Below are 27477 nucleotides of genomic sequence, written 5' to 3' on the forward strand. Positions count from 1 at the left end.
TCCCTTCAAACTTTTGGTAATCTGGGTTATACGCTTATCTCTGTGTTTGAGAGTCCTAGTCAGACTGTCTATGAAGGCTGTGTTGCGGTTACCAAAGCCTGCCGTGGCAAGTTAGGAGTGGGAGGGGCTGGATATGCTTCCAGGCAAGGGTACTAGTAGCTCGTAACCATTAAGTGGGAACTTGTCCTCTTTGATAATGGCTGTCACCTGGAGCACTGTGATGCCTCTGTGACTCAGGCAGACATGCCTACTGCTCCAGCCTGGGGACAAAGTCCTCTATCACTCATCACCTGGCACAAGTCAGGGACAGGAAGACACACAGCTGCCTGGCTGCTCCTACTAAAGTACTACTCAAACCTGCCACCACGCTGGTTGCCAGCCTCCTCCTGCTTCCTCAATTTTCCACCTCCAAACTTAAAGAACACTGGCATTCTCAACTCGATCTGCCACCCACAACTTTATCTTAAGTAATCTTTGGCCCACCAAGTTCACATGTGCAAAATTAAGAAATGGATAAAAATGGCCTCTTGTATTCTTTATTTCTACTTAGAAGGAGCAGTGGTTAAAAATTCACTGTGTAATATCCAGCCAGGCTGCCTGGTACAAATCTTAGTTCAACCATTTGCTACCTGAGTGACCTTACACAAAGTACCTCATCTCTCTGTGCCTCAGTTTCCTCATCTGTTAAATGTGGACAATAACAATAACCCATCTCTCAGGATGATTGAGAGGATTAAACGGGCTAGCTCATATAAAGGTCTTTGATCAATACCAATTAATAAATATTACGTATTATTATTGTTCCAATTCAGAGATGTCATGGCTGCAATCTTATTCTGGATATTGAAACTCACCCCATGCCTGGACCCTATATTAAAATTACTTCACAGCTTCCTTCCCCTGTCACCCCAGTTATAGGACCTCCATCACAGTGATAGTGTAATTAAAAAAAAAAAAAAAGTGCCATGCAGGCAAAAGTAAACAGAATCCAGGATGCAGCAACACATGTTCTGGCTTGCCCCAGCCCCAGGAAACACTGAGGAGGAATTGGAGGGGGAAAGTGTATGAAGTCATGAGAAGGACTTGGGTTAAAATAAAGTAGAACATACAGAACCTGTGAATCAGAGAGTACTAGAGTGCCTGTTGGGTGCCACACATTCATGGTTCTCTCACCAGAATATTTATAGTCAGCATAAATGAATCAATTGTTTTGGAATCTACATTGCTTCGCTTGTTCTGCCTGTCAACATTGCTGACTGGAGGGAACTGAACTAGAAATGGAGGCGTTCACTCTCCTGATTTTCATGCTCTGACTGGTCTTCTAGCAATTAGCTCTCTCTGCCTCTGCCTGTCTATTGAAGGGTCAGTCTTCCTGGTGTGAAAAGAATGAAGAGTCAAAAGCTCCTAATTTTGAGCATAATTCCCAGTGTCCCATAGGCTTCCATCCACTGTATTTCTGCTGGGCTGTTAGAATGCATTGCTCCCCATATGGCCTGAGTCTCTGACACTCCAAACAGGGAGAGCAGATAAAATATACAAACCCAAACATTGCCACCAGGGCTCTTTCTGTCCTTTTCCTACCAAAAATACTTTACTTGTGATGACTAACGTTCCAGGGGTGGAAAGTGCCAATCCCTGTCCTCACCTTCCTCTGAGTCATACTTGGTAGTTTCCTTCGGTCTTCCCATGGCTACAGGAAGAAAACAAGCTGGTCTTAAAGACAGAGGCTAGGAGATAGTAGCAAGTACAAAATAGAAAGATGGATGTCCAGAATTTAAATTGGCAGAGATCTTGTGCTTCTGAACTCAGGGGAAGGCAGTAGTGGGAGGAAAACAAGACAGATTGACACACAGGTGACATGATACAGGTGACCCCTTGACTAGGCCTTTCCATCCAGCCCCATGAACTTCTACTCAACAGCTATTTTTTCCATATTCTGATGACTCATTGGCTAGCTCTTAGGTTTTAGAATTACCATGAGTTTTCATCTTTTTTGTATGCCTCCACATGTAATTATGGAGGAAAATTGGGAGAATTTATCTGGCACAAGATATATCTTTCCTGCGCAACTGAAATGAATTGTTAGCTTTATATCGATTACATATTTCTTTATTTTTGGATGAAAAAATGTGTAAGTTAGATTTATATCTCTAAAAAATTCAAGTGGCAACACATTGTATATATTTTAATCACAGAAGTACTTTATTCGCTAAGAAACATTTTAATCAATCAAAGATTCGTACAGAATGTATTTAGCGATTTACAGAAAGATTTAAGAATCTCATTCTTTGTCATTTTGTAAATAGATATATTATCCCCCTGTAATTAAAATTCTGTGAAATCCCAGTACAAATGAGAAGATTTGTTCATCAAGGAAAAGAATAAGAACATAAACAATACTGGCCAATGCCAGACCTTGATATAGGTCATGGTTATCCAGCTCAGTGTGTGGCAGAAATGCCAGGTCAGCACGAAACCAGCCCTCAAAACATCAACCCCAAAAGGAACCACAGGAGAAACTAAGCATTTGATTATCTGAGATACATTTGACCTGTGGGACGTGCACTCTGGGTGAAGTTATTGGAAGAGCTACCTCAAACTGCCTCGCCTTACCAATGAGAAATTATTTTGTTCCATAACCAAGCCTGTATGAAGAACATGGAACTCGTCTCTCACATCACAGAGAAATCACCAGTGTAGAGGAGAAATGTGGTGGAATTCGGTCTTTAGATATTAGCAAAAACGCAAATGCCCATGTTATACCGGGATAAGACTGCATTGCAATTTTCTCCCAGCCCTCAGGTACTGGCCAGTGTGCTCCTTTCAAGGAGAGCAGACCCTACCATAGAAGAGAATGGTTTGGGTGTTTTTGTGTCTGATGAAAAAGAGAAAGGGGTGATCAGCATTAAACGTCTCCCAGGATGGTGCAGACATTACCGAGCCAGCGGCTCCACTGGCTCCGACGGCCTGGGTGCCATTTTCATCCACCTCCACAAAAGTTTTATGGACAACTTTTGACAGGTACAAATTGGGGTTTGGAGAGATTCCAGTAAGATCAGCCTTCTTCTCATCAAAGATATCTGTCATGCCCATGTCTTGTAGAATTGGAACGAGATCGTAGCCGTCTTCCAGGGTGAACTGGGGGAAGGAGATGGCTACTCTTTTTTCTGACATATTTTCTGAGCTGCTCCAGGCCACTATTTTTTCATAGGTGATATTCCTTTCAAGCTACAAGAGGAAGAAAATAACGTTTAGGGTCAGAATCTGAGCCTGCAAAGAATGCCCCATTTACCTCACAGGGCCCGCGTCTATTTCAACAGTCAGTAACAATCTTTAAGTTTTTTCCCTACGCCCTCATTTAAAGCTTCTCCGAGTAACTCTCTTTCCTCTTTACAGGGCGATTTGAGTTCCAGTGTTCTTTGGGGTCTGACAATCTAGTTTCAACCAGTCTAGCAAAAGCTCAGTTGATTAGGTCGGGTGAGCTTGAAGAAGACTTAGCATTTTGAAGTTCAACCTTTTCTTCTATAAAACAGGGATAATGCCATTAGGCTCTTGCAAAGATTAAACAAAATAAATGCATTTAAAGTAGTTAACATAGTGCAGGCACGTAATCAATTTTGAATAATTGCTATTATTATAATTATTGTACTGATGTTTCTCTCTCTGCCTTTTTACCCCTCAGGACAACATGAAGCGGAGCGTCCCCAACCTGTATTAACTCCCACCTCACAAGCAGCCTATTCCAGTATCAACATCTCCTCTGCTGTCCAGGTATAGGCCCAAAGCGGGATTCAGCTGAAGGGACTTTAACTGAACTACAGCAAAATAGTCTGAATAAGAGGCCAGCAGTCAGGATATTCAGGGGAAAGGAAATGCTATTTCATTTGTAGCAATTCTCAAGTTATTCACCATCCGGATTACTTGGTCTGGAAAAATATGATTTCGGGGCGCAATCAGGTTAGAGAGGAAAGTCCTAGCCCGTGCTTTTGGCATGTCCGCTTCTAAACAAATGAGGAATAAGTAGAGCTCATCGAATTCAGATTCTTATATATTCTTTGGTATCTCTGACAGCTCAGGTGCCATCCTGCCTCAGGATGGTAGACGGTAGATCGTGAAGCTCTCCCAAGATCTCTGAGGACACATTTTGTGGAGACAGGAAAATGACCCTTTACCTCCTCCAGGCCCTTCAGGTTATCTGCAGACCAAGACGGCAGCAGGACAAACATGCTGAGCTTCCCCTTGGTATACGGCATCTCAAGGATCTGCACCTTCAGCTCCTCTATGAAGCCGATTCTAAACATGCCCGTTTGATTCATCATCTTCACAGTCTTCTTTGTGTTCTGTAGAAAGTCAGAGGACGGCCATATAAGCCTACAAACTCAACTTCCCTGAAAACAAGGGTCTGTTAAGACGAGCGGGGTCCTTGCCAGAAGTTCTGAGCCACACAGTGACCCAACCTTAGAGAGTCCTCTGCCCACTGATTAGTTAACGCTTACCTTGCCAACACTCTCTCTTCCCCTGGTTTTAATGGGTTCTTCAGCTCCCAAGACCATTCATTGGTAGACTGTCTATCCAGGCATCTACCCTCAGCCTCGGCAGCAGAAACAAGCCCTGCGGCTCCCTATCTCCCTTGCCTCATTCACCCCACTCCTGTGGCCTCACACAACCCCCAACTCCTGGTGGACTGCATGATACCACCACAGGGCCAGTGGGAGCCGTGGTTAAATGATAATCATCTCCATAGTAAATAACAACACCTGTTCCACAGTCTTCCACCAGAGGAAAGGGCACAGCCGCAGACACCTTAAACTTCATAAAATCTCACAGTATGTGGGGAAGCCATCAATCCACAGATAAGGACAGGAATCACTTGAGAGAGTAACACAACTAACAAGTGCTGGGCTGGGGTTTAACTCTTTTTTTTTTTCTCCCATTCCACAGCCGGGTAGCTTAGAACATGGGTTTTTGAGGCAAACAACTCACAAATGTGAATCCTAATGTGTGAATTTGGCTAAGTAACTTCACTTTTGCATTTTCTTTCCCTCAACCCCTCATTGGGAATAATAACACACATTTTCATAATGTTATTTTGGGGAACAAATAGAATCATGAATGGAAAATGCTCGGGGCAGTGCCTGGCACAGAAATGCTCAATAAAATTCAGGTCCTGATTTTTGTTACTAGTAAAATGTTCTTATTATCAGTGTACATTGTAACCCAGAGACCTACGTGTTAGACTTGAGCACACATACCTTAGTCATTCTTAGTGGAAACTGTGAGTGGAGTATCAAGAAAACCTCATGCTCTAATATAGTACCTCATTTAGAGAGAAAGGTGCATCAACTGTGTTTCCACTTTCAAAGTGTTTTTCCCATTTGGCCTTGAAGTAAACAGCATTCACCAGCACCAGAACAGTTGTGTTGTTAATGGTGTCCTTGCTGAAGAGTTCCTTGATTTTACCTTCAAAAGGGGAGAAGGGGGTTGTTTCAGAGCATACCCTGAATATGAGTTGTATCAAAAGTATTCATGTAGACAGACTTTTTTTTAATGCAGCTTAACCTCCCCAAGGCTACAGTGTCTCATTCAAGAATGTTTCTTTCAAGGGCGGCCAGTTAACTCAGTTGGTTAGAGCTACAACAAGGTTGCCGGTTCGATTCCCACATGGGCCACTGTGAGCTGCGGCCTCCACAGCTAGATTGAAACAACTACTTGACTTGGAGCTGATGGGTCCTGGAAAAACACACTTAAAATAAATAAAAAAGATTTTAAAAAATAAGACTAAAAAAGGGCCAAAACTTAAAAAACAAAAAAAACAAAAGGAATATCTCATTCAAAACTAACCCAGAGTTAGTTGAAAATGAAACCAGAGTCCTGGGTGGGGTGGAAGTGAAGATAAGAATGGGAGTGGTGAGGAGAGGACCCAAATCAGAGCAGGATAACTGAGGGACTTTCCTGTGATTCTCCCTATCCCTCTGGTTGGAACTTGTCATCAGACATCTTATGCCCTAGTTTATCCTTCAAAGTATAGATCCTGCCACCTGATTATATTATAATACCCCGCATGTACTCATCAGAGCAGAGTATAGATGCTTACATATAAACAAAAATGCATATAAAACCTATTTTATAGGAACTTTTACATGTCCTCTCTCATTCCACCCCATGAGAAGTAGGTATTGTTACCCTTTCTTTATAGAAGAATAAACCATAGCCCATGAAAGGTGAGACCACGTAGCCAAAAAGCAGAAACGTTGGCTGAGATCAGTCCTGAGACTGCTCTCACTCCTGGCTCAGCTCCGGGATGTCTTTCACAATAATACAGCCCTAAGGCAGATTGGGAAAGCCTGCGCTATCAGGCACTAGCTCATTGTCAGTAAGCACCCTTTTCCACACCAAAATACCAAATCACCAGTACCGTTACTTGAATGTATGCTTAGGCCTTAAGATGAGAAGACCCTTCCAATTCAAGAAGATTTCCATTTAAATGCCATAATAATAGATTATGCTGACTCATCCAGACTTAAAACACTCTGGGAGAATTAACTAACTAAGGAAAACTGGATATTCATACCTTAGTACGTATAAATTTTTTAGTGAACCAGCTTTCCTCTTGACAACTGAGTGGAACTTTGGAGGATTGAGAATTTTTGTGGCATGGGGAAGAAGTAAGGAGAAATAATTTGGGAGTGTGGGTGCTTCCCCCAAGAAAAGGCCAGGCAGGGAAACCCCAGCCCTAAGCCAATGTGAAGGGACAGGAGACATGGAGGAGCTAGGGCATATTCCCCTGTTGGAAAATCTAGGTTTGAAAAATTACGTTAAAACATTTGACATCTGTTATAAGGAGACATGAATGTGGTATCACAAAGGCAATTTATTTATGCTCATAGACTCTGCTTTGCATTTTGAAGAATTGAGATTCTAAGTTAAAGCATTATGGGTCATCTGGATGACTCTCTGACTCTCATTAAACAATCCATCTTCTATCTAAGTGATTGGTAAGATCCTTCTGATGTGCATCTTATTATCTCTCAAGTTCATTCACTTCTCACCATCTCCACTAGCACCACCTGGCCCACCCCACCAGCACCTCTTTCCTGGTCTTCTGCCATGAAACTGTCACTCTGCCCTCTGCACCTACATCTACTCCTGTCCACTTCCAGTCTGCTCTCCATTCTACAATCGGAGACGTCTTTTAAAAGACATGCTTCCTGTCTTAAACCTTCTCTAGCTTCCCTGTATTCTTAGTTCAACATGTAAAGCGATACTGAAAACTTTTTTACTGGGGTGGGTTCTTATTAAGGCAACACAGATTTATATATTAATTACAAGTTAACTATAAGACACTAAGGCAGCTACTCTTCTCACTCCTACGGCATCATTTTACAGATGTGACTCCTGAGAACCAGAGAGGTCATCAAGACCAAGGTCATTTGACCAATTTAGCTGCAGTCACGCCCAGTTTTCTACAGTTCCGGTTTTGTTTTTAAGGCCAGCATCACCGCAGTGATGAATCCCGTACTCTACCAAGTTACGCACCGGGGCCGGGGACAGGCATTACACAAAGATTGATACTATCCTGAAGTAGCACAGTTTATACAACCTCATAACTGGGTTACATGGAAGAAAAGATTAGAAGGAGGACAATGAAGAGCAGAAGGCAGATGAAGATCAAGCTCGGAGGGGTCATGGCTGAGGATGTGGTGCCCAGGTAAGTGTGTTTGGTGAACGGGGCACTGATTGTATCTAATGTGACAGGACGGAGTGGTCACCTTCACAGCCCCAAGTCCATTTAGAGACTTCCATTATGCTGGGAGCTGGATGGAGCCAGAAGGGGAGTTTCATATTAAAAAGAATAATTCCATTTATTTTTTTTTTCCATAAGTGTTAACTTTTGTGTGTTTTTCTGTTTGTTTGGTGTGTTTTTTTAATTTATTGGGGTGACAATTTTTAGTAAAATTACATAGATTTCAGGTGTACAATTCTGTATTACATCATCTAATTCCATTTATGATGAAATCAAAATTTCCCCATTCTTCACTCTCTAAATCCCCCCTCACTCAGAAACACCTACATATCCAGTGAAAAGTTGATAAGAATAAGGGTCTTACAAGTATTATTTCCATGTCCCTCTGAATCACTATATTCTCTTCACAATCGTTTTACTGATCCTTTAAAAGAAATGGAAATAATTTACATCCTGCTGGCATTATGCCTGGCTGAAAAGCCCTTCAACTTTATGAGGGAGCAAAGGACTGACAATAAGTAAGCATTTTAATTGTTTGATGTGTGCAGAAGAAGCTTTGGACCCAGTCCACAGATGTGAGCATCTGGTCCCTGACACACTAGCAATCTGAAAACCTTGGCTGACTTGTTTTTTTTTAAATGGAAAAATACCAGCTACAATGTCTTTGGTATTTCTTACCTTGGGATTGAGATTCAACCCAGAAGTTAATCTCTTGCCTGGACTTCTCAGTGTTGTTCCGGAAATCAACACTTTCAAACGTTGTGTGGTAAAACTGACTCACACCATCTAAGTATTCCTGTTAAATTAGAATAAATGGAAATAGTACAATAAAATCATATAATTATGCTACTAGTTAGGAGTGAGGCAATCACGAGAAGCTTAATGCAAAAGATATGCCTAATAATTTAAACTGAATGCATGTCTGTCTCTATCTGTCCCCAGTCTTAATTATCCAGAGACATGTCAGATGTTGTAGCAACAATTTAGGATACAGAATGCTTATCCATGGAGCAGTCCATAGGTATATTGGCACAAGGCTTTCCTACAGATATCCGCTTATCTGGGCATTGCATTTGTGGAGACATCACAAGATAAATGTCAAGTAACTTGAGTGACTTAGCTGTAAAATGCTTCTGCTTTTAAGAATTAAAACCCTGCTTAATGAATAAAAAGAAGAAAAAACCTAGTTAATGGTTACAGAGTTTCTGTTTGGGGTGATCAAAAAGTTTTGGAAATAGGGTGATGATTCCACAACATTGTGAATGTAATTAATGCCACTGATTTGTATATTTAAAACAATAATGTAACACAGGGGTACCTCGGTTTTCCAACGTCTCCATTGATGAACGTTTCGGTTTACAAACGCCATAAATTTTATGGATCTATGGTATCATTAGATAGTAAAATTCATGCTAAATTTGCAGTTTGGGGGGTTGATTTAAAAGGTCTGGAACAGATTAATCCATTCTGCATTACTTTCTATGGGGAACCCATGCCTCGGTTTTCAAACGTTTCAGAACTCGATCGGTCTCCAGAACGGATTACCTTCGAAAACCAAGGTACCACTGTATACCAAAACCATTGATTTGTATATTTTAGTGGTCAGTCGTATGACATGTAATTTATATCTCACTAAAGCTAGTTTAAAAAAAAAAAAAAGCACATAAAATTGCATGTCCATTGTGAGAGAACTATTTCTTTTGGTCAAAGTACGTTACTCCCTCCCCTTACTAGATCATCCCTAACCAAGTATATTGCACACTTGCCATTGGTCACACCCCTCGTGTTCAGTGCCATGTCTATGGTTCCGTCTAGTGGTGACAAAGGAAACTGCAGCCCAGATTCAGATGAATCTTCCTCTAGGCACAAAGCAGTGTAGCCACAGTGACACGTGAATTTTGATTCCAAATACACCACACCACTTCTTAAGTCTTAAGTGAGTGAATTTCTTTGGGGGCTGGCCTGATCGTGGCACAAAAGGAGGTTTCTGGGCCACCATCCAAAGTGGGGATGGGGCAGGGACAACAGGAAGAGGAGCTACCAAGTACATCTACCAGGCACCTTGACTGGGAAAAATGTCACAAAAAAGAACGCCATTTCCAAACCGACACGTGGTCCAAAGGCTATTAGTCACGTGACCCTCTTTCCACACACTCCATTCCACTCACAAGAAGCCTCCTAAACTGCTCAAGTTGAAAACTGGGAAGAGGGCAACTGAAGGTGTGGGAGAAAAGGTGGGTCCCGGCCAACCCACCAGTCCACAGTGTGTCATCCTTTCCAAGACGTTTGTGTTCTACATGGCAGGTGAATAATCCAGCTACTCACTGCATTTTAAATGGTATGCTACAGGATAGCTCGAAACCCCATTCGTGCCTCCCTCACCTGACGGATCGGAAATTCCTGCTCTCCATAAAGCCTGCTAGCAATACTCATGGTGTAATCAGCTTTGATCGTATCTAATTTGGAGAGAAGCTGCCCGACGCGGCAACTGAGAAATCCAGCATCATTACTTGAAGCTTCCTCCTAACAAAGGAAAAAAGAAAATGTGGTCTTATCAGAGGAGTTAAACATCACTAAAGCAAGTTGTCATTTCACTTTGTTACCACGTGGGGGAGCGAGCAGAGAAGAAGAGAAGGAAGAGTAGGAGGCGGTCCCAGCGGGCGTTTATGGCACCTGCCCTGGTGGGAGAGCCTCCAGGGAAAATACAGCTGGGGTCTCTGCAAGGCACGCTCGTTTTTCTCTGTCTTCTAACCATACACGAAAGAGACAATCTTCTCTCCACCTTCCTCTTACATTTCTAAAGTAGGGGGATTTACAACTGGAAGAACACCTCTCCTGCTCCTAGTATGAGACAACTGATGAAAGCTGTGTGCTTTAGTACCGATTTCAGCCGGAAAGAAAGCAGGCGAAGGCGGAGGGAAGAGAGTAAGGACCCCACAGCGGGTCCTTGCCCCTTACTGTCCTTCATTGTCAACCGTGCTTCATCCTGGGGGCCTGTCGCCTGTAACCGTAGGCCAGTGATGAAGCTTCGAGCTAAGGTTCTTTATCGTGAGCAGAAGACACTAGTCCCTACTCTTTAAGAAACTAACTTACAGTCAAGGACGCACAAGACACGCAATCAGAAAGGAAGTGGGGTCATATGCGGTCATTGCTGTCAGTGACAGCTAGGAGCTGATGTCTGGGGATGAGCGAGCGTCAGCAGGTGCAGGGCCCCCAGAACCAGCGGTGTGGAAGGAGGAAGAGGGGCGGCAGTTCATGTGGCTCACCTGCGGCGGCGCGCGCTTTGTCTTTCCTTTCTGCCCTTCCTGAGCGCTGTCACCCAGCACTTTTTGCTGTTTGTACTTCAGACAGGGATCAGGTTCTTCGCTTCTATTCTGGGAAAAGTCACTGACGTGCAGTACCTACGTGATGACAATACAGGGTCTTTCAAGCAGTAGGAACAGCACGAAGTCTGAATAACTTCAAAATCAGGTTTATAAGGTGGCAATGGCGAGATTCCATAGTCAAACAAAACAATCAACAACAGTTTGAAGGAAAGTGGATGTTCCTTTTGGCTTGGGTTGTGAAGTGGAAAGGAGCGGAAGGACACGGAATGCCCCACCCCCAACCCCCTTGGGACTGCGTGTAAGAATGAATGTGACCAAACTCAGAGTATCAGGCGTCCGCGAGCCACGTGCGGCTGTTGAGCCAGTCTGAGCTGACTGTTAGTGTAACTGAATTTTGAAGACTTAGTATGAAAAAAGGAAACTAAACTATCTCATTTACATTTTTAACTGTAATTGGGTTAAATAAAATATATTATTAAAATTAGTCTGACCTATTTCTTTTTACTTTCTTGTATGCCGACTAAAGGTTTTTTAATTACATACATGGCTCAAATTATATTTGTGTTAGACAGTGATGATCTAGAACTTCAGATCAATCCAGCGTGTGAGGACAGCAAAAAACAAGTTATCCAGAGCATTGCAGTAAGGTAGGTGACAACTTATCAGCTGCCAGGTTTGCTGGCAGGTGACACCCAAGTGGCTGGAGAAAGAACATCTGAAACCTGACCAGGAGGTTACCAGCCACACTCTGATTCTAAGTGTTATTAATAGAATAATATACCAAATCAAAGAAAATGAATAAAGTTGAATGACCCTGAACACATTCTGCCTTAATCCAAGAATTCAGTCCTCTATACCAGGGACAATAGCTATGCTCATACATAACCCCTGTGCTATGTGCTAGATCCAGGGACATATGAGACCACCTCAGGAGCCTTTGGTTTATTTGGAGAGTTGTTCTTGTCGCTTTCATTCATTCATTCTACAGATTGGTATTGGGTGGCTACTATAAACCAAGCACTGTTCTAGGCCAACGATTCCTGCCTTCTAGGAGATTATATTCTAGTGGGGGAGGCATACAAGAAGCAATACACATAGTAAGTAATTATAGTATGCAGTATGTTAGAAGATGGAAAATGCCATGTGGAGGGAAAGCAGCTAGGATAAGAGGGAATCTTTGGGGGCTGGGGGCCAGGACGCAGCATTAGATTGAGAGGTCAAGGTACGTAAACTCTGATCAAAGTCCTGAAAGAGGTAGTAAGTTATAGATCATTTATCTGAAGGAAGATCCATCAGCAAAGGGGGTAGAGCAAGGACCCTGAGTCAGCAGTGGGCATGGCTTTCCCTAGGAAGCCAGGAGGCCAGTGTGGCTGGAGCTGGAGCAGGTGCGGAGGGGGGATGGTGAGCGATGGTGTCACCGGGTTATCTGGCGTTCAGATCCCGCCTTCCATGGGCCGTTGTAAGAACTCAGACTTCTATCATTAGCGAAATGGGAATTCTGGGTTTTAAGCAGATGAGAAGCAGGATCTGACTTAAGTTTTGCAAAGATCCTTCTGGCATCGGAGTGGAGAACACTGTCAGTGGAAGCATGAAAGCCCACGAGGAAGTTGAATCCAGGTGAGAAGAGATAGTGGTGGGTCAGACCTCAGGTTGGCAGGGGGAAGTGCCTGGTTTCTGGGTATATGAGAATTTCAAAAGAAAAGGCAATAGGCTTTTGGAGAGAGAGAGAGAGAGAGAGAGAGAGAGAGAGAGAGAGAACAAGAAGAAGAACAACAACAACAACTCCTGGATCTTTAGCACCTGGATACATAACTGGTGCTTACTAAATATGCATTTAAAGGAATGAGTGAGAGAGAAAACACGTACATGCATTAACAATAACTGGCAATGTTGGTATATAATTATATAGAGAAAAAGCAACAGACATGCAGACAGAGAAGGTGAATGAAAGAAGCTGTCTGACTGGTGAGGTTGGAGAGGCATCATAAAGGAGACGGAGGATTGATTGAGCTTTGAAAAACAGTGGGACTGCAGAGAAAGTGAGGTAAGGATGTGAATGAAGGCTCCAAGCAAGGTCAGGGTGCAGCGAGCAGTTTGTCTTGCCAAAGCGGGATTAGGTCTGATTAGGGTGTGACTTTGGCAGGGGACAAGCACCTGGTCGATCTGACGTGCACTGTCACCTCTGGCCCCCAGAAGGACCATGCTGAGGGCAGCTGAGAGGCTCAGAGGACAGAAGAAGATGTTTTTATGACCATCATTTTTGCTTATCTCTTGGAAAAGACGGAGGCAAAAATTGGTGTTTGCTGCAATGACAGAATCCATCGTGAAACTGATGACAATCTGAAACCAAAAAGATAGTGAAAAAAATGGTGATCAGAGGAAAATAGTTCTCATTTTAAATACCCAAGATCTAATCATAGACAATTATTCAGTATGTTATTGAAAAATAAGGTCACCAGCATCCTGGTATATCAATGTTGATGTTGCTATAGATATTGGTACAGATAGAGATCTATTTTCATTTAGTGGTGTGAATTAGTTTGCTAGGGCTGCCATAACAAATTACCACAAAACAGGTGGCTTAAACCATAGAAATTTATTCTCCCTCGGTTCTGGAGGCCAGATGTCCAAAATCAAGGTGTTGGCAGGATTGATTCATTCTGGAGGCTGTTGGCAAAAATTTGGTTCAGGCCTCTCTCCCTCCTTCTGGTGGTGACCAATAATCCTTGACATTCCTTGGCTTGTAGAGACGTCACTCTACTCTCTGCCTCCTTCTTCACATGGTGTTCTTCCTTGTGTCTTCTGTATGTGTATCAAAATTTCCTTTTTCTTATAAGGCACTAGTCATTGGAATAGGGCCCACCCTAATCCAGTAGTTTGACCTCACCTTAAATTGATTGCATCTGCCAAAACCCTATTCCCAAATAAGGTCACGTTCACAGCTACCGGGGATTAGGACTTAAACATATCTTTTTGGGAGCACAATTCTACCCACTTCCTTTATTCAGGTAAAAGAAACTCACAGGCTACTATGTCCCCGTGGTCAAGTTAGCAACCCAGCACAACTTCACTCCACCTCCTTCTTCTCCACAGGCTGTATACCTGGTTCTACTTAAAACATTTGCCTGCAGTCTCCCTTCAATGTTCTATGACAGAATATATGCCCAGCAAATTGTCCCGGGTCATGTCCTTTGTTAATATTCTCACCTCTTGTTGACTCTTTCCATATGAAACCTATAGGACTTGAGGCGCTTTGGTTAGTCATCGATAGTGTTCAAAAGATTACATATCTTGGAAAATGTTGGGGGTTTAGAAGCCATTAGGTTCAACACCTTCTCTTGACAATGTAGAACCACAGGTAATACAGAACCAAAGTAAAGAAATGACTTCCCTTAGGACACATGCCTTGTCCACCTCTCCAACCCAATAATCTAGTCCAGAAGTATCAAGACAATTTTATGTAGATCTCACCTTGGACCTCTCTCTCTTAAATGAAAATTGTCTTTTATTTTGTCTTTTTGTCTATGAACATTGTGTATTTCCAAGATGGAAATGTAAGCCCCGTTATATCTGTGTTTTTATCATCAGACACACGGCATGTACTAAGCGTTAAGAAATAGTTACTGCATTGAATTGAATAATGTACATTGGTTTTAACATCTTCCCACTATAATATAGGCTTTTTTAGTCCATCAAACCTAATTTTAAAAGATAACATTAGATAACGTTTCGAAAATGTGCCAGGTGTAACTTTACATCTACTTGAAAACATCTCCCACACAAAGAAGTTGCTGTTTGGCTAAGTCTAAGGGCTGATGGCTCATATACTCATAGGCTGCCTCTCAAGAAGTTACAACTTAAAAAATTTGTACATAATTTACTTCAGTAATCATTCTTTTTAAACAGACTTGAAATAACCTATTAAAATAGTAAGGTCCCTCAAAAATCTATTCAGCTTAAGGAATCAATACTACCCCCACCCACAATTGTTACCATTTAATAGTTACCATTTAATTTGAGCCTGGCATTTCACAAATATTGCCTCCAATTCTCAAACAATTCTACAAATCAGGAATTATCTTCATTTTACATCCAACCATTAAGTGGCACAGCTGGCATGCAAATCAGTCAATTCAGTCTTATTTCAAAGCCACCCCCTTTCTTCCTACACCCCATTGCATCTGGAGCAGATAACACTTGTGTTCTAAAAGGACATGTCCCCAGTGGTCTATTCCTCGTCTCTACGACAGGAAGATGTCTCCAGTTTTGCTGATGTCTCTGATGCATGGCCATGGGCTGTAGAAAGGAGCTCCCAGCACTGAGTGTCCACCAGGGCTGCTCTAAACTACCTCTCTGCCCAGGGGCATCTCAGCTGTTAGTCCATTCTTCCAGGACTCCTGTGATCTACGCTATGGGGGTGGGGTGGAGAGAGCTTCTCCAGATTGAGCACTTACTTGAAAATCTTCTTCCAATTGCATTGTAATTGATGAAAATATACCATAAATATAGACTGGAATTTCAAAACTGAAAATACCTTATCCCAAATTGGGACTAACTTACATAATTTCATATTTACAGTCCCCAATATCACCTCCTACCAACCATAGCTATATAGGGAAGAGCTAATGGACAACTTTTGCTCAAAAATAGAGAAAAAAACCCACTTTGATATTAATAAAAATATTATCACATTTTTGCCTATAATACTTTCCAAGTGATTTATTGTTCAACCTCTAATGAACCTCTAGTGTAGTGACTAAAATACGATTTCCTTTATTGTGACAATGTAAAAGTTTATACTAGACAGATTTTGTAATATCCCAAACTATTCTAAGTATAATTGTTCTTTTCTATACAGTAGGGGAAAATTAATATACCAAAAATATTTCATTCTCATAATTTCCATAATTTTCACAAAGTTATTAATAACCTAAGAATGAAATTTCAGCTTTATATAGGTAGATGCTATTCTGCTGAAATCAAAATTCAAACCTGGTTATAACTAACTAAATGATGAGAACTATCTAAAAACAAAGAAATACTTGTGAAAGATGTAATCAAAAGCATTTTCAACTTAGGTTGCATAAGAGAAATGTAAATTTCATATGATTTAAAATACAGATATTCTAAATATTATACCATTTTATATTTCAGAAATTAGTAAAAAAAAAAAAAAAGACATACAATCTTTCAAGTATGTAAATATTTTTTTTAATTATTCAAACATCCACATTTTTAAGAATTCAATCTGATACATCTGACATCAGACCAGGTGCTCGAGGTGACAGATATCACTAGTATTTCCTAGGAGGTATTACCACATTTACAAAAAAAAATTCAAAATATCATAAAACAAATTGCTCTTTTTAAAAAGACATTTGACTAAATAAAAAGAGCATATCTTTTGGTTTCAATCAAACCTCCTCTGGGTTTCTATTATTTAAAATAATTTCCCAACACAGTGGTCATTGTTAAAAATGATACTAGGCAATATTAGCATTTACCTCCTTGCCTTCAGAGTCGCTGCTAACAGCTGGCCAGGTAAGTTTCAATGCACAACCTGTCAGGAATGGAAATATATGAACTTTGCCCCTCCCACAATGGCACTTTTCCAAGTGCCATTTTGGAAGCCAGAGTCAAATTATTATTGATTGATTAAAGCGGGAAAAAAAGGAATGTGTGGCACATACATTTTTAAACAAATACTCATGCTCTATGCTTTCAACTACATTAAATATTTAACTTACTGTGTTTATATTTGCTTTGCTCTTTCCAATTGGGTCTCTTTATAGAACCCTCATAATAATATTTGACTCACACCTTTCAACCCAAATTCCTATACTAGACAAATAGACAAGCAGAGAACTATTATACTTCACATGTCATTGTCTTTGGACATTCTCTTATACTTGAATTTCTATATTATTCTAAACTTTTTTTTAACTTACTACATAGGACTTACAAAATGAGTTTTAAGCCAATTTCCAAGTTGTGGGTTTTGATTGTTTGTTTGTCAGAAGGTCTCTCAATTCTCAATAGTGAACAGAGAAAACAAATACGCTGTTAATTTTCTTCACCTCACTTTTTCATTTGACAATGCTTGCACAAAATTTTAAAAACCATTGTTTTTCAGTTGAGTCTGGTCATTGAGTATGATTTACAAGAGGTGGAAAAGTGTTAACATCTGAATCACTTCATATTTCATGCCAGTGGATCAATAACTACTTCATGGGGTTGCTCCAACATCACCTTTCAAAAAGGATGCTAGTTACATTTAGAACAGGATGAATTTTTGCCCAGCTCCCCAGATTTCTGGTTGTCATGTTTGCCCATTGTTGGCTGACAATAGTCACAGCATCTTGGGCTTCGGAATGCCTGAGCAGAGTCAAAGCTTGTTTGGATATCTTCAATCTAGTATTGCATCTGTTTATCCTCTTGTTTATCCTCCTGAATAATCCAACAAAGCTGACTACAGATGACTGCGCCCTGCAAGCCTAAAACTCAGGGTGGTATGATTGTTCAATCATTAATGGTGAAATCCACCACTAAATGTGCTAATATTATAGTAACTAGCTAATATTAAAGTAACTTGCTCAATCACTACAGAGGGCATGAAAGGAGCGCTTACTGGATGCCAAGCACCATTCGGTCTTTGCCTACAGATACTCATTTGAACGCCTGACGAAAGTCAGTCTCTCTAATGTCAAGGACTGAAAGTACCAGAGAATTACGCTAGAGTTTGAATGAATTTGGGCGGTCAATAAGCCTGACAGTGCTACTCAAGGCAGGCTAAAAAGTTTTTCTGTGTCATCAGGCTGTAAAAATAAGGTTTCACCAAGTGTAGAGTGAGATTACTCCTCCTAGATATGTTACAACTCATCGTGAGTTATGAGCCAGTCATTTAACCCATTAGTAGCTAGTCTTTTTCCTGCCTGGAATTTAAAAATCATTTTTGCCAGGATGAGTTACTGGCCTAAGTCTTTGCCAACTTATAATGCAAAAACAATATGATTAAAATTCTCCTTTGTGGCAAAGGCAGTGTTTTTGAGATACTGTAAAGAGGTTCATTTTCATCTAATTTTACATGACAACACTGAGGAAACAAAATGTGTGTATGGGGAAAATATCAGCATAGACACTTTCGATCCAATAAAAAATGTATCTTTTATCTAAAGTAAACAGTTGACCTGACATTAACCATTTTATCTTCCAAACTTAGAAGCCTGGGTAACAACATATAAAACCCAAAAAAGGGAAAATCCATTAAAATAACAAAAAGCAGCAATAATAAATACTAAAGCACAATAAAATTGTTTTAAAACTTGCAATCACCTTTAAGGTATTAGCAATTACCCTTTTCATAAAAGCCCTCAGTTCTCTCAGATCCAAAACTAAAGCCTCCAGGATTGGAAATGATGCCAACTGCCTACCCCAATGTGACAGAGACACAGGGACCAAAGACAGGCATAGCTATGAGGTGGCAAAGAATATATTGCACAAAAAGCAGTACATTTGCAATCAGAGGATCCAGATCCTGCTATGAATCGTCCTGGCTTGAGATCTGGAGTAAATTCTTCTTGAACTTAAATTTTCTCACCTATTTTCATTGCAGGATTATTCATGGTGGCCAAGACATGGAACTAATCAAAGTGTCCTTCAATAGATGATTGGATAAAGAAGATGTGGTACATATATACAATGGAATATTACTCAGCCATAAGAAAAGATGAAATACTGCCATTTGCAACAACATGGATGGATCTTGAGATTATCATGCTAAGCAAAATAAGTCAGACAGGTAATGTCAAGAACTATGATTTCACTCATATGTGGGATGTAAAACAGAAAGCAACAAACGAACAAGGCAAGCAAGCAAACAAAAACTCACAGACACAGAAAACAGTTTAGTGGTTACTAGAGGGTAAGGGGGAGAGGGGATGGGAGTAGAGGGTAAAGGGAGTCAAATATATGGTGGTGGAAGGAGAACTGACTCTGGGTGGTGAACACACAATGCAATATACAGATGTTGTATCATAGAATTGTACACTTAAAATCTATGTAATTTTATTAACCATTGCCACCCCAATAAATATAATAAAAAATTAAAAATAGGAATAATAATTTAACTTTCCTTGCTCTAATGTGTTATACAAATGTTAGTATTGTTATTACAATTTCATAGAACTAGTATTGCATAAACTTTTTTTATTTCATAGCCAAATCTACATGACATATGTTTCTTCTATAATTGTAAATCAGGACTTCATCCTTCAAATCAGGGTTCGCAAACTGTAGTCTGCGGGCCAAATCTGGACCAATGCCTGCTTTTGTAAATAAAGTTTTATTGATACACAGCCATGCCCATTCATTCACTACTGTCTATGAGTGCTTTCACTCTACGATGGCAGAGGTTGAGTAGTTGTGATGAAACCACATGGACTGCAAAGCTCAAAATATTTACTGTCCGGTCCTTTACTGAAAGCTTCATTGATCCTTGCTTCAAATTATGAAACATAATCATATTTTTATGTCCTTAGACATATAACTTCTCCATTCATAGAACAAAAGTTAAAATACACAGAAGAAATTGTTTCTTAAATTAAAAATATGCATTTTGGTTTGATCTTAACCCTAGACAAAACTCTAAGGCCCTTGACTACTGCAAGAAAATAACAGCCCAGATGTTCATTTGGTGACTAGTGAGTGCCTACTATGTGTCAGGCACTGGGGATACAGTGAACAAGAGTGGGATTGTCCTTGCATTCATGACACTTAGTGCAAGAGGAGCTTACAATCCAGACTTTATTACCTGCATCTACATATAATAGACATTTACGGTGGGCCTAATACATAACAGGCCCTTCTGCACCCATTATCTCATTCAGTCCTTCCAATAAGTTAGGGAGGGACCATTATTATCCCAATATGACAAATAAGAAAACTAGGACTCAGACAAGTTCAGTTGCTCAGAGTCAGGATGCTAGATAATAGCAGGACAATAACTTTACACCTCCAAAGAATACATCTCTATAACACATAGCAGCTTCAATCCCAGGACAACTAGCCCCCAAAGACACCTCTACCAACAATACCTTGTCCACCTCCCAGCACATACCTGGAAGCCGGTGCGGACTGTCCCCAGCTAAGGTGTGTGCTCTGATGAAGTCAGTTCAATATCACGCAGAGGAGGAAACAGGTGTTGAGCAAGAAATTCTGTGACTTTTAAATAGTGACAATGAATCAACAATTAAGCTATAAGATGGAGGAAAAAAGACATCTATTTATGGTCACTAACTCAATGCGTTCTAAATTACAATAATGATCTCTGTCTTTCGTATCACTCCTTTAGACTAGAATATTCTGCTAAGACTGCCTCTCTTTACAAGCTATCCCACAGCCTGCCTGTAAAGCAGGTTACTAAGGAAGCCTTTATAAAAGGCTGCTAGAAAGATCCAGATTCCCTATCTCTGTTCCTAATCCCCGCTAAGCAACTTGCAAAACTCTCTTAGCCTGTGAAACCCCATGAGTCATCATTTGTAAATGAAATACACAAAACCCAAGAAGATTTGTTTTCATAGCACGGCCCAGTCCACTCCCAGCAAATTCAATGGTGATAGAACTCTATGGTGTGAGCCAAGTGTGAAGCAAAGTAAAGTGTAGCTGAGAAAGAAAAAGTCAGGTATTGCAAACTATTGTCTCTGTGCCTCTATGACCTATTCAGTCATGACTACAACTCCATGGCTTCTAAAACAATTTACTGAGCATCCTCACCAGTTATTATTTTGTGTTCTGGCATCTCAGACAAAATCTAACAAATGAACAAAGTCTCTCCCCTATTCCTCTATCTCCCTGGTTCCTTCTCTTTATCTCTGTCTTCCTCGTCTCCTCATTTCCTACCCTGCAATCCCACCTCATCCATTTCCCCATCTCTCTCACTCTGAGATAGTTCAGAGGAATTAATTCATCTGCAAAACTCATGGGATATCGCTTCATCATATGATAACACTGGCTCCTTTTCTAAACATGGTTCATATTTTGTAAGGAGAATAACACATCCTTGGAGGGTTTTTGAGATGTTTAGAAGTCATTTAGTTCATTTTGCAGCCTAACAGCAAAGCTATGCCATTGAATTTCCATAGAAAGTCTCTCCCTTTTTATGTAATTTCAGGACAATACACTCGATATTCTGGGGAAACCCATCCCTGGGCCATGACTGAGTGACAATCATAATTTGAGGAGAATCATAATTAAAAATGAAGACTATTATATTAAAAATGAAGACTTATATTAAATTATATTAAATTAAAAATGATTATATTATTTAAAATATATTAATTATATTAAAAATGAAGACTTTCCCTCACTAGAAAAGAAAACCCTACAGTTCTACAGAATGTTATAGTTATGACCTCCTAACCTATAAACCAGAGAATCAGAGAACCTAAAGGAACTTAAAGTAGCATATAGCTTGCAACTATGAAATTTGTGTTCTATAAGTCAGATTTAACCCACAGAATAATAGTACAACTGAGCATTAACTGTAAAAGCAATAAAAATTTTGATGTAAGGAGATGGTTGGGAATTTGGGGTAGTAGAGTATAAAAAAAATTAAATAACACATCTCATTGGACAAAATTGAAGCTATTTAGTAATACAAATAAAAATAAAAATAATTACAAGCCCATCAAAATTCACAATTTCCTTTTTTTTCTCTACACTCTCTTTTTACATCATGGAACTCAAACTATACTCATACTTTTGTGTCCTGCTTTTTTCCATATAATACTTCACCCTAAATATTTCTCCATATTTTAAAATTCTATTCATTAGGATTACTTTTCATGACTATGTGAATGTGCCATAAATTACTCATCCATTTCCTTATCAATGAAACATTTAGGTGGTTTCCAATTTATACAAATGGGGCTATTAGAATCCTTGTGTTTAGTCTTTTTATCTGAATTTCAGAAGGTCTCCTGAGCATTGATATCTAGGTCCTGAACTAATGGATAAAATTGATGAACATCTTTGTGCTTGACTACCATCATATCAAATATACTCCAGAGAAATTCTACCAGTAGTGCATAGAAGCAGCTGCCTTTCCACTGTTATCTACTCACCAGTTTTTCCTCTCCTAAAACCTGGTAACTAATCCTCTCTCCTAAGAAATGTCCCAGAGAGAGGAATGAAAAAGATCAGCATTCTTTACAAGTCCTCTAACATAAATCACTACTTTGCACAGCAGACAAGTGACTACTTAGACTGTCTATGATGTTTTTCAAGTCGCGTTTTGAACATCTGTCAACTAGTGCCCTACGGTGGGGCTGGGACAGGGTGTGACCCCCTAATTTTCTGAGTTTTCTTAAGAGAACACCAAAGACAAGTTGCACCTACCTTTCTTGTATTTTTCCCTGTGGCTCTTTCATCCTGTTGCAATTCTTTGTGTCTGGGCATCATGTTTCTCCAGTGGCACCCAGCAACGAGTTACATAGGCTATGCCGTTGCGAAACTTAGAAGACAAGCCTCAAACACTTAATTTATCTGCTCTATGCCAGTGCACAAAATTAGACTGAAAAAAAAAACAAAAAACTGATGCATAGGAAGGTTATCCACATGGCAAGTTCCCCTGGTTACTGCCTGGCTGATTGCCCCTTCTATGACGAGGGTTTCTGGGAGAGAAATCACCCTATCACCATCTGTTTCTTGGTGTGCTTGGAGAATATAATCCACTTTAGAAAAACCCTGCATCAGACATCGGTGTGAGTAACTGAATAGAATGATGAGACTTTACTGGTGTTTTATTTGAAAGTGGAGGGCGGAGGGCCTGGTGAGAGAAGGGAAAAGATGGAGAGGACAGATATTAGTTCCTTGACACAGTCAGGCAAGAAAACAGTCTTTGGCATCTTCCCAAGCCCCTTCCTGCAACCCCTCTGTTCTCCCACAGACTAGAATGCCTCTCTCCCTACTTGGGGAGATGATAGTGATAAAAACATTGTGACATGCAGCGACTCCTAGTGTTTACTCAGCTTTGTTGAAGACCTGTGAAGCTTTTGTGCATCTTTTTTTTTTTTCTTTTTGCAAATAGATTTCATCTTTTTAGAGCAGTTTTAGGTTTCCTGAAAAATTGCACAGGAAGGAAGAGAACATGCTTTTTTGTTTCACACCTCCTTCTCGGCTTTGATTGGGCCTTTGGAACCGCTTTGGCAATGGCTGCTGATGACAATTACTTGAGACCTTGAGAAGAGCCAGGGTCATAAGGAGGAAACAATGCTAGGAGCGAGGAAATGACTCTGGGAAATGTGGAACCTTGGTTCTCTTTTCCTCATAGAGAGACCAGCTGGTCGGCCCAACCATCCCAGGTGGGTATCCGTAGCTTAAACACTGGCTAGAAATGAAGGGGAAGTTTGCAAGGAGAATCCATTCTTAGGAAGTGTAATTCAGTTATCCTGGACTATTGAGGAAAAGACTAAAGAACTAGGTGCCAACTCAGAGAATTTGTCTCATTTTATTCATCTCAAGTGAACTTCCTTGTTTCAGATAGTATGAGGTCCACAGGCGACATCTATTAATAGTAAATCTAAGGGCACCTGGTTATTCATGAAACCCCAAGAACATAAAGTATATGTATTAGTTCAGAATAATAATGATGCTGTAACATAAGGGAAGCACCAGGATGTTTGTAGAACATTTTCTGATAGACTTCTTCATTGGACAGCATTGGCTTAGGCAGTGACATTTCCTGAGTCTCAGTTTCCTCACCAAAACTTACTGAGCCTTCCAGTTTCTTCAAAATCAGATAACAAAAATAAACCAACAAAAAGATGTACACAGTGACATGACCACTCCAAATTTTGGCACCACAAACAAAAGGGGACTAACAGTGGAATTTAGAGTGGCAAGGAAGAGGGCCACGAATCAAAGTTGGTGACAAAGCGATCAGAGAAGGCTGTATCTTTCTGTTTTGCCCATGATATAATGAGAACCTGCACCAGTTGCCTTTCTGAAGCTAAGATGTATTCATTCTTTTCTCAATAAATCAAGAAATCTGATCACAGTAAGAACTTAGATTCTCTTTGAACTTACTTGTTCTTTTGTCTTTCTTCCTTTCTTCTTTCCTTCCATCCTTCTTTCCTTCCTTTCTTCCTTCCTTCCTTCCTTCTTTCTTTCCTTTCTTTATTTTCCAACCACTTTGTTGACACATGACTGACATACAAAAAAGCCGTCCATATTTAATGTCAACAGCATGATGAAATAAGTTGCATGGAGCCAAGTATACACCCATAAAACCACCACCACAATCTATGCCACAAATGTCTCTATCATCTCCAAAAACTTCCTTCCACCCTCTTTATTTGTTAGGCCTGACTGGTTTGTGAAAAATTCCTGGTGACTCAGTGGCCCATCACTTTCTTTCCAAAAGGCAAACAAACTATAATGTTTCTCTGAGAATGTACTTCAGCCTCGTTCTTCTCTCCTTTCTTCAAGCTTTATTTCATTCTGGCATTAGACTTCTGGGACTTTTTCTTACAAGCCTGTACAGCATTCAGTTCAGGTTATATGAGCTGCCTTTTTTCTGTTGCACGTGGTGCTTTAAAATCTGAGCTGATGAGCAAGCCCTTTTGTCGCTGTTCGTGTTTCCTTAAATATTGTGTTCGTTTTCTTTTCATCAGATTTCCTGGTTATTATGGAGTCAGAATTTTATTTTTAGTCCTCTTGAGCCATAATCCCTTTTAATGTTTCGAAGCAAAGGATAATTGTTTTTCAGGTTTTTTTTATGTGTACTTAAAAAGTCTAAGATACATACTTCAATAGTTCTTGCATTCCTCACCTTTGAACTTTAATTTTTGTCCACACATTCCCAGGGCTTCCATTGTACCAATTAGATCTTTTCTTATTAATCAAATTTAAACCCAGAGTATTGATGCTCCTTTCATCCATTTATTTATTGCATTAGCATTAAGTCATTGCCATGTCCTAGCAATGATAACATTAAGGTTTGTCCCTTAAAAAGTTTATCTACCTAAAAATTTAATGTATCCTCAGGAACAATAAAAAGTTATATATCTTGTTCCTGCACTATTTTTTGATTAACCATTCTTTCCCCTATTGAATTGTCTTGACACTTTGTCAGAAATCAATTCACCATAAATATAAGAGTTTATTTCTAGAGTCTTAATTCTATTCCTTTGATCTATATGTCTATTCTGATGTCAGTACATCACTGTCTTGATTACACATACAAAAGAATAAAGTTGGACACTGCCTGACACCATACACAAAAATAAACTCAAAATTCATTGAAGGCCTAATTGTAATCATTTTTTAAAAATTCATATAAGAAAACATAGAAGTAAATATTTGTGACCTGGAGTTAGGCAATGATTTCATAGATATGACTCTAAAATACAGCACCAAAAGAAAAAAAATAGCTCAATTGGAATTCATCAAAATTAAAAAACATTTGTACTGCAAAAGACACCGCATCAAGAAACTGAAAACAATCCACAAAATGGGAGAAGATATTTGCAAAGCATATTTCTGATAAGGGACTCATATCTAAAATACATATGAGATTCTGAAGTATTGGTGAATAAGTTGCATACCTCATGTCCCTTTGCCCCTAAATACTGTTTATATATTTCATAAGAAAAATGACCTTCTCTTACACTACCACAGTACAATTTTTGAAATCTAGAAATTTAACATTGATACAATACTTAATCTGCAATCCAATTTCACCAATTGTCCCCAAAATATCCTTTAGTAATGTTTTCCCAGTTCAGGATCCAATCCAGGATTTCATATTGCATTTAACAGTCTTATCTCTTTTGTCTTCTAATCTGGAACAGTTACTCTGCCTTTCTTGACTTTCATGGAATTGACATTTTGAAGGCTGCAGGCCAGTTAGTTTGTTAAATATCCCTCAGTTTAACTTGGTTTTCTTTCATTTCTTTTTTAAGTTTTGTCATGGTTAGATTCAAGTTACACACTTTTGGCAAGAACAATACCTAAGCAATATCACGCCCTTCGTAAGGTATCACATCAGAGGCAGATGATGTCCATTTGTCCCATGATTAGTGATTTTAACTTTGATCATTTGGTTGGGTGGTATCCTCTAGGTTTATTCATTGTAAAGACATTTTGAGACTGTAAATATTCTTGTCTTCATCAAACATTTTCAAATTTAGCACTCATTAATGATTCTTGCTTGGATCAACTATTACAATAACTATTTCAAAACAGTAATTTTCTAATCAGTATTCCATCTATGTTTATTAGTTGGTATTCTAGAAAGCCATTCCTAAAATTGGTAAACCATTAGAAAAAAACCCTGATTGAGCATAGCTTATCTACATTTTGCTTTCAACCTCTTATCTGAAATTTTTTAAGAGAAAGAGTGCCGTTTTTTTTGAGATATTAGCTCTGTTCGGATCTAAGAGTGTTCTACATACCAGGAGAAGCCATTAAGACAAAAGTGGTGTTGCAAAGTCTTACCACTGCTGGAAAAGCAACTCAAAAGACAAGTATTGATGACTAATATACAGAGACATCCTATTAGAATATAAATGAGTACAAATTACTAGGGATTTTGATTGGCTGAGTTTCTTATAAACATCTATTCTTTCTGCTAGGAAACAGAAACAAACAAACAACAACAAAAAAAAAGCTTGGTGAATTCTAAGGTCTTTCCCTGTTCCATTAGATTTAACCTGCAGAACACAAGAGTACAATCAAAATCAGCGAAGTCTAGCTTTTCTGTGCTAGCTACCACCATGCTTACTCATGAAAGTTCACAGAACAAAACAAATTTGTGAATAGTAAGTAATTTGGAAAATCTGGGGGGTTTTGGTGTAATTGGCACTATTATAAGACAGGTAGGACATAGTATGAAAAAGTCAAGGCCCTTTCACTTTAGTAAGTCTCTACAGGTCTTCACAGATAGCTTTGATTTTTAGCCAGTTGCTTCCTTCAAAACCAGAGTACCGGTTACTATTGATTTTTTTTACAGTTGCTTTTATTGATACAAAAAACCATGAGTTCCTACAACTCAGTTCATCTTCCTACTAAAATTATATTCAATCAAATGGATCTTCAGTTTAGCATCTCTTCCTTCTACAGTGAAGTTCTCAGTTATAGCAAAACATTTTTTAAAAAACAGTGTTTGGAACTTTAGCATCATTTTTCAAACAGCTTTTGGAAACAAAATGCTTTGATATTTAGCATTTCAAATCAGAACTTAGATAAGTGGTTTAAAATGGAAATTTAAAGCAAAAGCTTTACCTAAAACATAAGCTTTGAATGAGCGAAAATACAATAACTCAAAGAACCTAAAAATTATCAATAGTTGTGGTTGATACATTGTAGTCTCTAGTATTCCCTGCAGTGAACTTGAGAACAAGCAGATGA

At 39.5% G+C, this 27477-nt stretch overlaps 1 protein-coding gene across 4 annotated transcripts; it reads right to left on the reverse strand.

The window, feature by feature from the left end:
* Positions 1 to 2245: 2245 nt before the first annotated feature.
* Positions 2246 to 22705, reverse strand: SERPINB12 (serpin family B member 12). 4 transcript variants are annotated; one of them, XM_019729356.2, is made up of 10 exons: positions 22465 to 22705; positions 20186 to 20289; positions 16575 to 16630; positions 13225 to 13410; positions 11011 to 11145; positions 10127 to 10267; positions 8423 to 8540; positions 5318 to 5460; positions 4173 to 4340; positions 2246 to 3228 (listed from the first exon to the last, which is right to left on the reverse strand). In XM_019729356.2, the coding sequence occupies exons 4-10, from the start codon at positions 13390 to 13392 to the stop codon at positions 2824 to 2826; spliced, it is 1278 nt and encodes a 425-aa protein (XP_019584915.2). In that variant the 5' UTR covers positions 13393 to 13410; positions 16575 to 16630; positions 20186 to 20289; positions 22465 to 22705; the 3' UTR covers positions 2246 to 2823. The 4 variants fall into 4 exon arrangements, with proteins under 4 accessions (XP_019584915.2, XP_074195972.1, XP_019584916.2 ...); XM_074339871.1 differs by having other exon boundaries at positions 20186 to 20322; XM_019729357.2 differs by lacking the exon at positions 16575 to 16630.
* Between the last annotated feature and the right edge of the window lie 4772 nt (positions 22706 to 27477).

The sequence above is a fragment of the Rhinolophus sinicus genome, linkage group LG09 (genome assembly GCF_036562045.2).
Source record: "Rhinolophus sinicus isolate RSC01 linkage group LG09, ASM3656204v1, whole genome shotgun sequence".
In the NCBI taxonomy this organism is placed as follows: Eukaryota; Metazoa; Chordata; class Mammalia; order Chiroptera; family Rhinolophidae; genus Rhinolophus; species Rhinolophus sinicus.

What these genes read in the sequence shown, in the direction of transcription:
- SERPINB12 (XM_019729357.2), bottom strand. Translation starts at nt 13,392, where the DNA reads ATGGATTCTGTCATTGCAGCAAACACCAATTTTTGCCTCCGTCTTTTC. An exon ending in GTGCACGTCAGATCGACCAG is followed by an intron (nt 11,146 to 13,224) that starts GTGCTTGTCCCC and finishes GTCATCACGTAG; the next exon opens with GTACTGCACGTCAGTGACTT. An exon ending in CAAAGCGCGCGCCGCCGCAG is followed by an intron (nt 10,268 to 11,010) that starts GTGAGCCACATG and finishes TTCCTTTGTTAG; the next exon opens with GAGGAAGCTTCAAGTAATGA.